General features: G+C 42.3%; 1 protein-coding gene across 1 annotated transcript in view; it reads left to right on the top strand.

Moving 5' to 3' along the window:
• The window catches only part of LOC136879281 (maternal embryonic leucine zipper kinase), a 544,919-nt gene that overhangs the window by 403,053 nt on the left and 123,614 nt on the right, over positions 1 to 18,252 (top strand). Inside the window, exon 11 of the mRNA XM_068228854.1 lies at positions 17,376 to 17,479. Within this exon, the coding sequence (XP_068084955.1) occupies positions 17,376 to 17,479 (104 nt within the window). The remainder of the gene's footprint in view (positions 1 to 17,375; positions 17,480 to 18,252) is intronic.

Raw genomic sequence — 18,252 nt, 5'->3', positions numbered from 1 at the left:
GCCATGACCTGAATGAAGGTACAGTCCCAGCATTTCCTGGTGTGAAAATGGGGAACTACGGAAAACCATCTTAACGACTGCCGACGGTGGGATTCGAACCCACCATCCCCCGAATGCAAGCGCTTAGCCACGCGATATTAACCGCACGACAACTCGCTCAGTCATTTTTGAAAATATGTATTTTTCTATCAGCTGAGGATTTTTTTAATCGTCATATTTTGTATAGGCTACCCGAGGTGTACAGTAGCCCGCTGGTTTTCTGATTCAACATACTGTTATTGGGTCTGTCCACATATGATTGAAGTCTTGTGCAACGATGTGACATATGAACTGAGAGAATACTGAGCCGTTCTTCCCAATATAAAACAGATACTTTTGAGTGGTCATGAGCATGACTCATAGTCATAGGGCGGGCTAGAGTCGAGTTTAATTGTCAAATGTCAACTAAGTTATAATACTAAGATTCATTAAACTAATAAATAGTATAATCTAATAGCCTACCTACTTACTAGCTACTTCAGAACTATGTTGTGACTACCTTTTTAACACTGCAAATAAATCCATCTATTATTTAAACCTCCCTGTAAGAAGAGGACAGTGAATGCAAATGGGTATTATTTTCAAATGAGCTGAGCTCGAGAGTTCATTATAGCATACGATTCTTTCAGTGTAGCATGGCTCACTGTATGTCTCGCTGCAGTGATCCGATAAGGAGCCGTGTGTATCTTGTGTTTCACTGAGCCGGCTCGTTTACGATTCTTTCGGTGTGCCATGGCTCTCTGTATGTCTCGCTGCAGCGGAAGCTCGGCTCTCCGCGTGTCCAGTGAGCCGATAAGGAGCCGTGTGTATCTTGTGTCTCACTGAGCCGCGCTCGTTCACGATTCTTTCGATGTGCCATGATTCACTGTCTCGCTGCAGCGGAAGCTCGGCTCCCCGTCAACGTTCAGTGAGTGCGTCACTCAGCACTGTCCACTGGGAGTAAGCTGAATCGTGTGCCGTGAGCTCGCCGTTTCTGTGAATCCATTCACTCGGACACTTCAATGAATCGATACACTGCTTCGAATCATGCATTCAGTAGCCAACACTACACTGATACGCATAACACGCACGGTTCATTATCGGAAAACTGGACATTGGCGGAGAGTCGAACTTCCGCTGCGGACGAGACATGCAGAGCCATGCTTCACTGAAAGAATGGTACCCTATGACAGTCTTTCGTTCTGAGTTCATTTGAAAATAATTCACACTTGCATTTACTGCCCTCTTCTTACAGGGAGGTTTAAATAACAGCTGAATTTATTTGTAGTGCTAAACATTACTGTGCCGTGAATCGGATCACTGCATTGATTCAGTAACGTGAACGGAATGAAACGAATCGATTCAGTAAAATGAATCGAATATCCTATCACTATTCACCACACAGTCGTAGCCAACTACTGTTCATGAACAGGAAGATGAGCTACTAAACATCCAGGTGACGTCAGCCCCTGCTCTGTCAGTCACCAAGTAAATTCTCCCTCACCGTAGTTTGCCTGCAACCAACTAGCGCTAGCTCGTTTCCGTCGAACTGGCGGATTGTCGGATCGTCTGATTGCGCGGCAGGCTGGCGCCTGGCTTGACTAGCTAGGTGATGTTGAGCTACAATTTGAACCATGCTAATACTTGCTGTAATTCCTTTTTACCGAGCGAGTTGGCCCTGCGGTTAGGGGCGCGCAGCTGTGATGCTTGCATTTGGGAGATGGTAGTTTCGAACCCCACTGTTGGCAGCCTTGAATGTGGTTTTCCGTGGTTTCCGTTTTCACACCAGGCAAATGCTGGGGCTGATCTTAACTAAGGCCACGGTCGCTTCCTTCCTACTCCCAGCCCTTTCCTATCCCATCGTCGTCATAAGACCTATCTGTGTTTGGTGCGACGTAAAGCAGATCGTAAAAAAATAAAATTCCTCTTCGGTTGCAGACGTATACGTTAGACACAAATAATAAAGAGGAACTGTAAAATGTCTCGATACGGATAAAAATTGTTTCTTCTTGAATACTAGGTAAACACCACTACTCCGTATTTCTTGACGAGTAAATATATTTCACATAAAGATGTGATCATGGTTTAGCATTATACAATAAACCGGGATTTGCTGGTCGCTTGCCGAACGTAACGAATGCATAAAGCTTCATAATGTAAGAACACAAGGACATGCCACTTACATCACAAAACACAGATGATTGGAAAAGTGAAACGTAGTGCTGACCGGGTCATTTACATTGAGGTCTAATGGAGCTCATACTATTTTTTTTTCAGTGCTCATTAGCCCTGACTTGAATAGATTACATTTTGGTGTTTTCGAAGACATGTCATTATTTTCAGGGTTGCGTGTTCCGTATTGCACGGGATGTCTAGTAATACTGAAGCCAGGAAAAGCTTATCCCGTAGTGACCTATTTTGTTTTTCACGGAAATCATGAATACGATTATGTAATATGGCCAACATTGTTAAACCTATAATATCTAAAAATACGTAAATTGATGTACAACCTATTTTTACCTATTTTACGCATTCTGAACAGCACAAAATAATTCGAATTACCTCATAAGAATGAGTAAACATTCTATTAACAGGAGTAATTATTCAAATTCAACAGTTCTCAAAGTCTATTTTGCACTCCAACCCCAAGCTATAACAGACGACCCAGATGGAAGTTGTTGCATATGGTCAACAATCTCACCTGCTGGCCAGGTGTTCGGATGCCGGCACCAGAATCACGTTTCTGTGGCTCCCAAGCCACATGGGTGTAGAGGGAAACGAGTTAGCAGATAAGGCTGCCAAGGAGGCAGTAACACTGCCCCCGTTGCCTTACAAGGTTCCAGCAAGTGACATTCGCTCTCAGCTGAGACATCTGGTTATGTCCCATTGGGTGATGGAGTGGCAGGCCACTCCTCTTCCGAATAAGCTGAGAGCGATAAAAGTTACAACGAAGGTATGGAGGACTTCCCTTCGGACTTCTCGGAGGGAAGCAGTGGTATTATGTCGTCTTCGGATCGGCCACGGTGTACTAACACACTCCCATTTATTGAAAGGAGAACCCCCTCCGGTGTTTAATTGCGGCGATCATCTTACCGTGGTACACATCCTTACGGAGTGCGTGGACCTGGGCGGTCTGCGCCGTAGTCTAAAACTCCCGCGTACCATCTCCCTGATCCTGCGCGATGACGAGCAGTCCGTAGACCTCGTCATCCGTTTTATGAGGGACAGTGGTCTTTTTTATCGTGTGTAATGATGTCGTTTGTCCTGATGTGTTTGTGTTATCTGCGCTTTTATCCCATTGACTTAATTTTAGTTCGTGTTGCGTATTTTAATGTGTCATTTTAACTTTTAACTTGAATTATATATATCTGTTTTCCAGGCAATGCCTTATTCCTTTGTCACCTGTATTTTCTATTATTTTATTAGAAATAAGACATTGCGAATTAGATCCACTGATTGTTTTAACCTCATAACCGTTTTTCATCACCTTTTTTAAACTCCAATCATTGGATACATTTTAAAATTTTAATTATCATATCATGTCGTCCATCTCGTTTCATTAGGGGCCGATGACCTTCGATGTTAGGCCCCTTTAAACAACAAGCATCATCAGCATCAACTCCTTGTAGGTCCATAAGAGCAATTCTGTTTTCTTAACGTGGAATGAGCTATAATCAACTCCTGTTGCTGCGATCGCCGCTAGATGATTGGGTACGACAGGACAGCGAGGACGTAAATTTGTGTCAGACCCATACTCGTGACATCCGTTCAGTGGGCTGAGAACCGGAGTTACCAGTGCCAGGTTTAGAAAACGGTCGAGGACATGCATTTCGTAAATCTACCGATTTACACAGAAAACAACGTCGTGTTTAATCTACAGAAGGCGAAGCAGCGGCAGAAGCGCTACTAGATGATGGTAATCAATATTACGGGGTGAGTCCACATGCTTCACTCCTTCTGCAGCAACACAAGCATTTTCTAGCTCAAGGAAAGAATTAGGCCTTAATGTAAATGGCAAGTAAGACTCGGGCCTCAGACGTTCAGCAGTAGAACTCTCAATCTCACCTTCCGAATACTAAAGGCGGAATACTCGAAAACATTGATGTCCCCTACATACTCTGAAAGTGATTCATTACTTCTTTGTTCTCTAAAGAAATATAGCTGCACTAGAGAAGATAGTGCTTTAATAGGAATACATTCACGTAATAGTTTCTCATGGAAATCCCCAAGAGTCACGCTCAGGCATAGCCACAGCTATGCGACTGGCTAAGTTTCCAGAAGCATGTGGATAAATGATTTGACAAATCAGATCTTTGGCACCATATTGAACCCATGACCTTTGTGCCCTAAGAACATTATGTATAAATTAACAATTAAACTAAAAGTTGGATTCTTGATAGCATGGATTTGACACGTGACGAGGGGGTGATTACCTTCGGTCCCACGCTCTGGGGTACGTGACGTCAGCCACACGTGTCAACGGCGGAAGAATCTCAAGTCATTTTTGTGAACTATTTAAAAGCGCGTGTACATGGCGTGACCAAGCCAAGTCAAAAAAATATAGTGCCTATCAAAGGGGGTCAATCATCTCACAAATCGAACCCATAAAAATTTTAAATGTCTATGAACACTACCGCCAGAAATGTAGCAAGCATGTAGTCACTTTCAAAACTCTTCAAATTACAGTTTAGGTAAGTCAGAAAATTTATAGAAATTTTCTTGGCGGCAAAGGGAGAGATCCGAAGAGAGGGGGTAACTGCTATAAATATGAAGGGACGCCATGACGAAGTCTCCTTCTCCGGCATTTGTGATACAAAGCGGACGAAAAATTGTTGAGCTGCTCTGCGAAATCAAACAACGAAAGTAGACTGAGTTCAACTGCAGATTTCAGCCAGTGTGGCTAGGTCTTGAGTCCATGAGGAGATAGTTTTCTTGAGTGAAATAATTGTACCAGATAGGACGGTCAAAGTACTGAATAAATTCTAATGTGATTAAGTAATTCGTGTGCCGAAATAATGATAGTCCATCGTGTGCGCCCAGCAAACAAGTGAAGGGTATTTTCTCTTTTTTAAATGCTTTATTCCAGGAAACCTGAAGAAAATAAATAATGAACTGTGAAGCCATGAATGTAAAAATGGCTAAATAAAATGCCAGGGTCGCAGGTGAGCCCTATGACTACATGAGGTAGGTGACTTTCCATCTTACTACCTCTTATATCTTGTCTCATGATCTCTAAAAGTGTATTTGAATGGGGATATACGACGCAGTGGTCACCCTACTAAGTTTTGTAAATGTGAGAGTACGACTAAAAGGGTCATTTGTTTTATTTCCCAATGGGATAAATTTTTGAAGTCTTGCGAGTGCCGTATAATGTTGTAAAATGTTATTGAATAGGGTTCCGAAGTGATATCACGTCCAATGTAGATCGTCATCCGTGTGAGTGTACTGCCTATATTTTGTGATGCCAAATTAAGATGTTCAGTCGACGTAAATTTTTCCTGTCTGCAATTTGACGTTAATAATAATAATCCATGGTCACTCATTTTCAATCGAGTGGAAGCGCGCTGTCGGGTGAGAACCTAGGGTGATGAATTTGGTCACGGAGAGAAACGTTTTTCTATGCCCATTTTAAACTGTGTTTGACTGACAATAAAAGATCTAGTAGAATGTTTCAGTCATTTCTCGTAAAAATCAAGTTATTAAATACGATATCATTTATGCGAAGTTATTCATGATTAATGCATTGTGCAATATTAGACGTCGAGATTTCTAGTGAGGATTTTATTCCAGTTCTTTGTCGATGATAATTGTGGAGCTGCGAAACAGAGGTTAGTTTTGTTGATATGAGATTGGTGAATCAGGTTGGACCTGACATTGAAGCCGGGACACGGAAGCCCGAGGAATGTTTTATATGAGTTGAGATGAGATGTGCGAATCAGGTTAGAGCCCTGTCATTGAAGCCGGGACATGATAGCCCGAGGAATATTTTATAATGTTCAGAATGGAAAGAAATTCATAGAAATCCATAGCGGTATCAATTGGCGACGCGTATAATTAGTGTGGGCATCTTGAAGCATAATCTGTGCATTTTGTGGTTAGAATATCGTATTTGTTTAAATTGGTCGGCAGAGTTTAAAGAGAGCATTTTGAGAAGCCAGTCAACTGTGAGTAAACCAGGTGTTTCATGTAACTGCCAAGCGAACTTGGGGGATGAGAGGCCTCAGCTATGATAACGGGACAGGCGTGGAATTGAGATTGTACTGTATTCTCGGCCAGGGAAACGTTAAAATGCTGGATTTAGTTGAAATTCATAGCCGGTAATGATCTAAGTATTGCGAAATACTGTAATTGGGGACGTAATGAACATTTGAAATCACGAACTTTGAGTATAAGGAACAGAGTAACCAAATTCAGGGTTGTCCAAAATATAGAGCGATGGCTGTGATGATCGGTTTGTCTGTGAGGGGTGTGCAAAATTCATAAATGGTAATGACGAGATATGACATCGTAATTATATGGCGGGTTGTTTGGTTTGTACGTAGATTATTAGGATGTGTTAATAACGGTTAGGACTAGATTAGATTTTAAAAGTGTGAGATCACAAGACAAGATATATAACTGGACATGAATTATGTAAAAATTCTTTTCCAGCCAGATAAACATCGCAATATTGAATCCACATCACAGCTGCGTAGGAATTTGTGAAGAAACCAGAGTCCGCGGAGATAAAATTTACTGATCTTTAACATTTCGTTAAAATCATTTATATTTATTTAATGATTAAATTCAGTGAAACCGCATTTTGAAATAACTTTAATCAAGCGAATAACTTGGAGATGCATTCTGGAAATTTTAGTTTGTTTTCTGGGGAATATTAAAAAATAAAGTAACGATTAAAGGGACATATCCGAAGGAAATGGATTTTACTGCCACAAAGTTTGTGAGCATTGCTATTGTTGTAATGATTGAACTTTGATTGATTGAGCAGTGAATGTGCTGGGGATAGTAAAGTGGAAACTTTGGTCATCAACCGATGTAACTTAATTGTGTTTAGCCTTCAGCCTAGAAACTTGGATGGTCAGGGGTCATATGCCATTGTAGCATCATTTCCTTGCGGTCATCATCCACAATGACTTTAAAGTAACTTAGAGGATTGGATGTCGGTCCATGACATAGACGCAGGTCACATCGATTCAATTAAGGGTCCATGCCGTAGAACCACTGTGTGGCACACACCGATTGGACGGCCTTAATTATACCCAGAGTCCAGAGTTCGTGTTACGAGGGCTGGACCATAACGAATCACTATGATGGTACATGTGGTCTCACATGGAGGCCGAATTTAAGGATTTCCAGACTTTCCTTTCTTAAATGATTAATAATTGAGACAATGGTTTCTAGTAAGAATGCCCGTCAGGCAGTTACGTTAAAGTCTCACACCAGTGTTCTGACGTTTATGTAAAAATGATTGCGGTGTCCAGTGGACACAATTGACTTCTATGATACCATTGACATAAAAGAAGGCTTCAAAATTTCCTGAATAAATAGGAATCTTTTAAACAGACCTTTCATTCCAGTAGATAGATTAGAATTACTGAACCCTACCTTTACCTCAGCAAGTGACGAAGAACCCGACACGACCCAAGAGACAGATCTCATGAACTTTGCTGATAGGTAAGAAAGGTATCCCTCAATATGGACCAAAGGGTTCAATATATAGCACTGTGCTCGAGGAATTCAGTTAGAGTTCTTGCGAACTCTAACTTGTTCGATAGATTCTACAGATTAAGACTCCATCTCTTTAATAAGTACAGTGACCGTCATAATTTTTCGGACTGCCAGAGTTACTTTGAAATTTAAATTTAAAAAATGAGATTAATAACAAACATACATAGTTTAATTTTGCTTACTTCAGAATGAATAGTTACACATACAGATACAAAAAATAAACATGGACTTCATTCATGATACACAAAAAATTTGTAACTTATGAATGTAATTAAAATAATAAGAAATTGCCTGTTCATAAATATTGGAACAAAAGTGCGCAAGTACAACAAAAATATGAAAGATGAAGTCCATGTAGGAATATTAATACTTCGTGATTCTTCCCTCCCTGCGAAGCACTGCAGTCAGGCGTCTCGGCATGCTCTCCCCGAGTTTTGATGTGGTGGAATGGGACAATTTTTCTCCACTCCTCTTGCAGCTGTTTCTTCACATCAGCTTTGGAATTTATGGGAAGTTTCCGGATGTTGTTTTCCAGTATATCCCATAAATTCTCTATGGGGTTAATGTCATAACTTTGTGGGGGAGGATTCACAACTTTAGGACAGTTGTACAACATAGTTTAGTAATTTTGAATTTATTGCCTGTTCTTTCTTTAATAAAAGGGGTATTACATGTATAGATTATTCTGTCCGAAAAATTCTGTCACTGTAATTGCAGCGGGTGTGATAGCTTTGTGAAATTAACGACTGAAGAAACATTCTCGGTCGCACATGAATCACCGCCGGATGAAACGCTGTGGTTGCGAATCTCCTGTTCAGTAACTTCACCAGGTTTATTTTCAACAGAGACAGAAAACAAGACTATCTCCCATCCTCAAAAGCGACTCAATTTTACCAGACCACAAAACTGTTTTCGCATCACCCATACTATCACCAAATAACTGGAGATCAGACACACGGTTCCTGTAAGGAAGCAGGCGAACTTTAATACGATGAATCTGGTTTCGAGTGACATCACCTTGACTAAACTCGTCCAACGTGGACTCTATTTGAGACAGAGAAACCCCGATACGACCTAACGCACTTTCAAGAACAATAGAAGGTTAACAGCTTGATAAACTAACAGGGTTACTTAACGAGGAACGAATTAATCTAATGGCATCGTCTAATGTGCCAGCAGAAGAAACGCCCCTAATACTGAGTTCATATCTCAGCTCCTCGGTTCGTAGCAGTTCGAGACCGAAACATTCGCGTATCTTATCTTCATTTACAGGTCCGGTCACATTTGCTCCTTGTAATAAGAGGAGACTGAATTTGCAGATGGAATCCACGCTATAATGCTACCACCTGAGAAGACACTAACATTAGGACCGAGGAAAAAGGAACATACCCAGAGGGGAAGAGAGGTTACGGAGTTTTCCATCCTTAACTCATCTGTCATTTATTCTAAGGTAGCAAAATATTTACAAGACCATAACTGAAGCACCTTACAACAATAAACCTCTATTGGCCTCGTATTATAGAGCAGAACATAACGTCTGTTACCAAAAGTGATATAAAAGTAATACAAATTACGAGAAAAAAAATGAAAGAAAGGAACGGCCTTCATCTGGCCCCTAGGCTACGAGCCCGGCGCATGCACAAAGCACAGCACACGCAGAAACACAACTCCTACCCTATTACACGCCCATTCGCTGCCACAAGCATTCATCTTTCACTCAAGATACACAAACAACATACACTCGCGATTTACACTCACAGTCAGATGCTCGCAGCCCAGCAGCCTCGGGTAGAGCTGGGAACGGAGCAGTTGCTCCTATGATTGCAATCGGTAGTGCGAGTGCAGCGCTTCGTCCGGTATTCTCCGGTAGTAAACTGTTGCTTGGAAACCAGTCAGTGTTTTCGGTGGGCGAGCGGAGGACGGAGGCACAGTACTGAATGTGTGCTGGCTTGCAGTTCCAGTAGTGGAGCGCAACGGATTTGGTAGCGACGTTGTAAATACTACTTTATAAGTATGAAGAAGGCGAATATCTATATATATAAAATAAGAATTTTGTCTGTACATTGCTCAGAATGTGAAAATAATGGTATTTCTGTATCGGTCATGTCCATAGTAACAAGAAAATGCAATTTTTACTTTTCCGTAATTTCTGTCTGTCTGTCTGTCTGTCTGTCTGTCTGTCTGTCTGTCTGTCTGTCTGTCTGTCTGTCTGTCTGTCTGTCTGTCTGTCTGTCTGTCTGTCTGTCTGTATGTATGTACACGCATCACGAGAAAACGGTTGAAGAGAATTTAATGAAAATCGGTATGTAAAGTCGGGGGATGAGCCTCTACAATCTAGGCTATAAATCATTTTGCTCACGCTGAGTGAAATGGTAGTTTAGGGGAAGGCCTAAAATTGAATTCTCAACTATTTGTTATTAGTGGTCTAATGAAAATCGGTATGTGAAGTCGGGGGATGAGCCTCTACAATCTAGGCTATAAATCATTTTCCTCACGCTGAGTGAAATGGTAGTTTAGGGGAAGGCCTAAAATTTAATTCTCAAATATTGTTGTTATTATTAGTCCTGTCTTGATGAAAATCGGTATGAAAAGTCAGGAAATAAGTCGCTATAGTCTAGGCTGTAAATTATTTTATTCACGCTGAGTGAAATGGTAGTTTAGGGGAAGGCCTAAAATGTAATTCTTAAATATTTCTTATTAGAGGTTTAATCGATGAATGCTACATAACTAAGGGTATTAAATTTCCTATTATGCATGTCTTATACATTGTTACCGTACTGGCTATGATCGCAAAGATATTCATGAATTTTGATTTTTGTTACTAAGTCCATATCAGCGCCGAGTAACGAGAAAATGGGTAAACAGTATTTAATGAAAATCGGTATGTAAAGTCGGAGAATAAGAAACTACAGTTTATGGTATAAAATATTTTACAAATCACAGAGTCGAAAGAAAACTAAATGTGAAGGCCTACAATATAGAAAGTTCATAACATTGATCAACAATAACATTACATTGACCATTGTTTGTCGTGATGTGCTTTGTGTCTTCTGTTGCCCCTCATCTCCAGTAGATAGGATTACTGCTGCGTACAGAGTATTTTTATTTGATTTACGTTGCACCAACATAGATAGGTTTTATGGCGACGATGGGATAGGAAAGGGCTAGGAGTGCCTTAGGCCTTAATTAAGGTACAGGCCCAGCATTTGACTGGTGCGAAAGTGAGAAATCACGGAATACCATCTTCAGCGCTGCCGACAATGGGGTTCGAATCCACTATCTCTCGAATGCAAGCTCACAGCTGCGCACCGCTAACCACACGGTCAACTCGCCCAGTCGTACAGAGTGTAACAGCCTGTCTGAATATTGATGGGAAGTAGCTGGGGAGTCAGATAACTTTCTTCTTTAGCATGCCATTCCCCTGGTTTATAAATTTTCTGATACTACTGGTGCGTAACACACTGGATCATCATAGCATTCGGGCTATTCAATCCCTACTCTGAGGCACTGATTGGGATGAACAGTGTGCATATTTAGCGGAATAATGGCAGATGAGTGTTCATGGCAATCTGCGGCCTGGTCATTCCAGCTCTGGAACTTTGGACTATTAGATTGGCACTGCAATCTAACCGCAGCACTGTTCGTTAAAAGTGATAAAACGTGCGGCTTTCCATTTGATCGAGTATTTGATATGATAGCATTGCTTTTAATCGCTACATTCATACTTACGTTGTTGTAATGACCTATGTTGATTTCAGGTTAGGAAAACGACAAAGTCAGTCTTTCTGAGAATCCCGTAGCGAAGCACGGGTACATCAGCTAGTATGAAATATGTACATTCTCATTTACACTGACTGACAGTGACAATGCAACACCAAGGAGGAGTGGTTCGAAAGGGATGAAAGTTGGGGAAAAAACAGAGACGGCACGGATGAATAATTAATGTTTATTTCAAACCGATATGCAGGTTACACATTGCGCACGGCATCGACTCAGTAGGATGTAGGACCACCGCGAGCGGCGATGCACGCAGAAACATGTCGAGGTACAGAGTCAATAAGAGTGCGGATGGTGTCCTGAGGGATGGTTCTCCATTCTCTGTCAACCATTTGCCACAGTTGGTCGTCCGTACGAGGCTGGGGCAGAGTTTGCAAACGGCATCCAATGAGATCCCACACGTGTTCGATTGGTGAGAGATCCGGAGAGTACGCTGGCCACGGAAGCATCTGTACACCTCGTAGAGCCTGTTGGGAGATGCGAGCAGTGTGTAGGCGGGCATTATCTTGCTGAAGCAGAGCATTGGGCAGCCCCTGAAGGTACGGGAGTGCCACCGGCCGCAGCACATGCTGCACATAGCGGTGGGCATTTAACGTGCCTTGAATACGCACTAGAGGTGACGTGGAATCATACGCAATAGCGCCCCAAACCATGATGCCGCGTTGTCTAGCGGTAGGGCGCTCCACAGTTACTGCCGGATTTGACCTTTCTCCACGCCGACGCCACACTCGTCTGCGGTGACTATCACTGACAGAACAGAAGCGTGACTCATCGGAGAACACGACGTTCCGCCATTCCCTCATCCAAGTCGCTCTAGCCCGGCACCATGCCAGGCGTGCACGTCTATGCTGTGGAGTCAATGGTAGTCTTCTGAGCGGACGCCGGGAGTGCAGGCCTCCTTCAACCAATCGACGGGATATTGTTCTGGTCGATATTGGAACAGCCAGGGTGTCTTGCACATGCTGAAGAATGGCGGTTGACGTGGCGTGCGGGGCTGCCACCGCTTGGCGGCGGATGCGCCGATCCTCGCGTGTTGACGTCACTCGGGCTGCGCCTGGACCCTTCGCACGTGCCACATGTCCCTGCGCCAACCATCTTCGCCACAGGCGCTGCACCGTGGACACATCCCTATGGGTATCGGCTGCGATTTGACGAAGCGACCAACCGGCCTTTCTCAGCCCGATCACCATACCCCTCGTAAAGTCGTCTGTCTGCTGGAAATGCCTCCGTTGACGGCGGCCTGGCATTCTTAGCTATACACGTGTCCTGTGGCACACGACAACACGTTCTACAATGACTGTCGGCTGAGAAATCACGGTACGAAGTGGGCCATTCGCCAACGCCGTGTCCCATTTATCGTTCGCTACGTGCGCAGCACAGCGGCGCATTTCTCATCATGAGCATACCTCAGTGACGTCAGTCTACCCTGCAATTGGCATAAAGTTCTGACCACTCCTTCTTGGTGTTGCATTTGCTCTGTCAGTCAGTGTATATATATATTTATATATATCCAATAAAGTCCATGCAAATCGAATACACCTTTTTTATTATATTACCTTTGAAGTGTAATATATATATTTAAACCAGAGAGCAAGAGTGAGAATAGGAGATGAGTTGAGTGAAGAAATTGAATTAGGAAGAGGTGTAAGACAGGGCTGCTCTTTATCACCGACACTGTTCAACATCTATCTCGAAGAAATAATCAATGAAAGTTTTAATGGAAATAGTGGAGTTTGTGTTGGAGGTAGGAGAGTAGAATGTATAAGATTTGCAGATGATATGGTTGTGATGGGAGAAAGCGAACGTGAAATGATACAAATGTTAGATAAACTCAACATGAAACTAGAAGAATATGGAATGAGAATTAATAAGAAGAAGACCAAAAGTATGATAATTAGTATAGGAGGAGAAAAAATAGAGCAAGTCAGTAACTTCAAGTATTTGGGAAGTATGATCAGAGATGATATGTATTGCACAACAGAAATTAAGAAAAGAATTGCCGTAGCAAAAGAAGGCTTTAGGAAAAAATCAAAATTATTTTGTGGACCACTAAAGAAAGATTTGAGGAAAAGACTTGCTAAGTGTTACATTTGGAGCATAGCGCTGTATGGCGCAGAGACTTGGACATTGAGAAAGAAAGATGAGAGAAGATTGGAGGCCCTGGAGATGTGGGGATGGAGGAGAATAGAATGAGTGAAATGGGAAGACCGGGTAAGGAATGAGGAGGTATTACGAAGAGTTGGAGAAGAACGAAGTATGTTACACACCATTAGAAGGAGAAAAATGAATTGGATCGGACATTGTTTGAGGAGGGACTGTTTACTGAAAGAAGGAATAGAAGGAATGGTGAAAGGCAAACGAGGAAGAGGAAGGAAAAAATATCAAATGTTGGACAATATCCAAGGAAATAAATATTCGGACATGAAAAACTTGGCGCAGGACAGGCAACAGTGGAAGAGGTTCATCCCATGACAAGACCTGCCATAAGGCAGAACACCTAGATAGATAGATAACAAGTGTTGTCCGGCCCCGTGGTGTAGGAGGCAACTCGTCCGCCTGTCACCTGGCGGCCGCGGGCTCAATTCCCAGCCAGTTCAGGTATTTTAAATTGTAATTATTAATATCCCTGGCCTAGGGACGGGGTGTTTGTGGCGTTCTTAAACTTCCTTTCCTCACACACAACATTCCACACTACCGCCATTGCAATTACACTCAGTTTCATACAATATGGTGCCAGTAGAGGCAAAAGATCCACATGGGTCGACGCCCCGAACATATAGAATTTTAAAGAAAAAGACCAGTGTTGATAAATAAAGCGAGAAGCGGAACTCGAACCAGCGATTACGGAGCTTGAACGCTAACCACTCGACCACCGCCGTTTCAGTTCGTGACCCCAACGCACCGGTACATATTGCGACTCGAAACTTTCTCTTGCGATTTCCTCGAGAACGCCGTAGTAGTACGCCTTACTACTTGCACATTATGTTGTCCTAATGGACTACCAAATGTATACAAAGTTTGAAGGTAGTCCGTGATCCGAACGTCGTGGCCTCCTCTTGTAAGTTAATTGCACCTGTATTCAGTCTGTGCTTATTAAATTTGCGTCTATATTTCCTCTGCTTGTTGTGTTTTGTAGATAATGCAAAGTATATTAGAAAATAATTGTGGTATTAGTTAGACATTTAATCCCATTTTAGATGGTATTCAGCTTTTAGAATATCTAAAGGAACTTAATAAATTTTTACAGGTATTTGTACCACAAATGCCACGAAGACCATCTGATGCATGGCATTTCTTTGAAATTACTGATGAGTGATGATAAACATCAGCAAAATGCAAATTTTGCGGTAGCATTTTCGCGACGGGTGGTAGTGCATCAAATCTGTGGGATCATATCAAGAGGCATCACAAGAATGAAATGAGCAGGTCGGCTTCAGCAGCAGAAAACAACATTGCTGTATTAAGTGAAACAGTTCTGTTGTGAGAAAAGTGCATTGAATAGATGGCTGAAATACCTTTACGTTGTCATACCAGTAACGTGTTTAAACGTGCCGCTACAGTACGTTCACTCGGTACAACCGGGTGATTACGTCACAACAACTGCTTCGCTCCGCACCGCTCCGTCCCAACCACTAGCCAGCGTTCTACCGTCTGAACTACTCAGCCCGGTACAGCATATAAACAATTCCAATAAGTTCTTTCTCTTCAGTAATAAATGAGCTACGAGTATAATTTATGTAAGAGCATCGTATATAGCACCTGTTCACATGCAATGGAATATAATTATTACTTATTAACTATTATAATATTGTAAATGCATTTGCAAGGGCATAATATATGGCAATATTCTATCTACATTATTCTATCCACCTGCACCTATTGCAAACTGAGTTTCTTCTTCTTTTATCTGTTTACCCTCCAGAGTAGGTTTGTCCTAGGATTCAACGAGGGATCCCACCTCTACCGCCTCAAGGGCAGTGTCCTGGAGCTTCAGACTCTGGGTCGGGGATACAACTGGGGAGGATGACCAGTACCTAGCCAGGTGGCCTCACCTATGTTGAACAGGGGCCTTGCGAGGGGATAGGAAGATTGGAAGGGATAGACAAGGAAGAGGGAAGGATGCGGCCATGGCCTTAAGTTAGGTACCATCCCGGCATTTGCCTGGAGGAGAACTGGGAAACCACGGAAAACCACGTCCAGGATGGCTGAGGTGGGAATCGAACCCACCTCTACTCGGTTGACCTCCCGAGGCTGAGTGGACCCCGTTCCAGCCCTAGTACCACTTTTCAAATTTCGTGGCAGAGCCGGGAATTGAACCCGAGCCTCCGGGGGTAGCAGCTAATCACAGTAACCACTACACCACAGAGGCGGACGCAAACTGAATTTCAACAGATCAAAATCAGTTATTCATAGCGTAACAAGTAATAAGGCAATCTTGAAACGACTGCGGTCTCTCTCTCTCTCTCTCTCTCCGGCATTTGAATGACAAACGTAGAAAAACACATGCTCCTGTGGAATTAGTACCGAAATCTAAATTGTAAATCCTCCTAAGATCACCGTTACAACATTGCCCGCATTAAAGCATTTGAATTTTCCGCCAGTGAATTCAATCGGAGGGCTACCGGAGGTCTCCGGAGGACGAGCGAAAACAACTGCTCCGCTCCGCTCCTACCGTTCCCAGCTCCAGCCTCGGGTTCGAAAAGGACCCCTAAGTTGATGTTCTGATCGAGCGATAAGTAAACAGCTCGACACAACCAGCCACGTAGGCTACGCTTGAGAAGGAAAGGGGAAGGAACAGGAGGGGAACAACCAATGTCGAAACAGAAAATTGCGTATCAATAAGATACATTCAAATCATAGCGCAGGCGCACTTCAGTGTTCGTAAGCGTCTTTGAGTCTTCGAGAATAGTTCAAACTTTGAACTTCAAAGATCATTTTTAACACTCTTCGGACAGCAGTCTACAGGTGTTGTCGGCTTCGACAGTATAATAGAGTTAACTAAAGGTTTTAATGAAGACAACTGAGGGCAAGAAAGCTTGACTGACGTATTCTGATGAATTTATTGCAGGTAGGTGCGATAATGCGTATGTGATTATTTTCAAAACGATAGTACTGTGGCGATAGACAGCTGCTAAGTTCCTGATATTCTTATACTGGATTGTTGCTTAGAACAATGAGATAAGTAGTCTGCGTAGTTTGATTCCGAACACTTGTGAATCAGGTGATATGGGGACGTGCTGGCTAGTGCAAGCGTCACTCTTGCAGCATATGCGCTAGAACCGCGTTTAAACAAGCACTCGGGTATGAATTAAATTCTTCCCGTTCAGTGCAGGTGGGTTGGTTCAGATTGCTACGTAAAACTGGAAGTCTCATATCGACAGTCACGGAAAAAATAGTAGTATTACGGAAGATCAACTCCCTTTAAAAATCGGATTAAAACCCATGATGGAGGATTCCGAAGGTTCCTATAATGGACTCGAAAGATGTTCAGTTATGATTCATATAGATCCCTGTTTTAGTAGATTGACTACCATTAGAATCGGACAACTGCATGTTTAGGATTATGAAGGTTCCCACAATGAAGGTGGAAGGTGCTGAATTCGTGCTTATGTTTGGATAGGGTACCAGTTCTGAGCATGATAATGTCAATGTCAAATAAGTTGATGTGACTGGTGCCTCAATACTTTGACTTTTTAATGCCTTGTTAATGCCTTTAGCAGCCAAAACTATAAAGATAACAGTTCCTCTGCATTTCTAAAGAGGGTAATTATCCCCTTGTCCAGTCTAACCTGGCCACCTCTCTTAGTACATTTCTGTTCAGTCGTAACTTGAAGTTTATGGTTTTCTTCCAGGACGTGTGTAATGTGTCGACAACTCACAGCAGCAATCCTGAACATGTCCTGGAGCAACTGCGACATGCACTGATAAGCAAAGGAATTGATTGTAGACAGAAAGGGTGAGTACTTGCATTCTTCATCTCACATTCCTCATTCCGAGGATTTGTCTCTTTGGGAGACGTGCAGGGCGATTGTAATATTCCTGTTCACAAAGAAAGGGTCCTAAGTGTCCTCGCACGCTTCCCATTTCTGTATGCTGTGTTACTGTCGGAATAATGAGCCTTGATATATTACAAGGAATACGACTGTACTTGTGTGACCTAGTATTGGTTCGATAGTGCAGTTGGTAACTATGACATTATATTATTATAATAATTATTATTATTATTATTATTATTAGTCACATTGGACCTTTTCATTGAAGGTTGTACAGTTTTATTCTTGTCCGTCCAGTACTTAATTTGTTCTGACCGCAGTGTTCTTAATTCATCTGAAATCTCTACAGGCCTTCTGTGAATCATTTCAGTTGAAAATTTTCGATCCTTAAGAAGGGTGGTAGTTTTATTCTTGTTCTCTCCATCTATAATTTCGAGTCCCAACTGTTTTTGAGATCTTAAGTTTCTTTGATCCAATGCCCTCCTGTCTTCTTTCACAGATTTCTCATCATTAGTTGTAAAATCCTGTTTTCTGGTAATCGTAAGATGTGAAAGAGATTCTTTTCTTCGTCATGCTAGTAACTGGGTCAGTATCTCGATAGTTTCATTGGGGAGGATTCTCAAGACTCCTTCAACCTGGTACTTTATATTTATGCACGTTCAGATAATTATTTCAGTTTTGAGGAGCTGATCAGTTCTTTCATTTTTTTAATTTGGAACAACGTTTCGCAAACGTA

The sequence above is a fragment of the Anabrus simplex genome, chromosome 8, assembly GCF_040414725.1.
Source record: "Anabrus simplex isolate iqAnaSimp1 chromosome 8, ASM4041472v1, whole genome shotgun sequence".
Taxonomy (NCBI): Eukaryota; Metazoa; Arthropoda; class Insecta; order Orthoptera; family Tettigoniidae; genus Anabrus; species Anabrus simplex.
The sequence above is the reverse complement of the archived record's forward strand: the minus strand, read 5'-3'. Positions and strand labels throughout refer to the sequence as shown.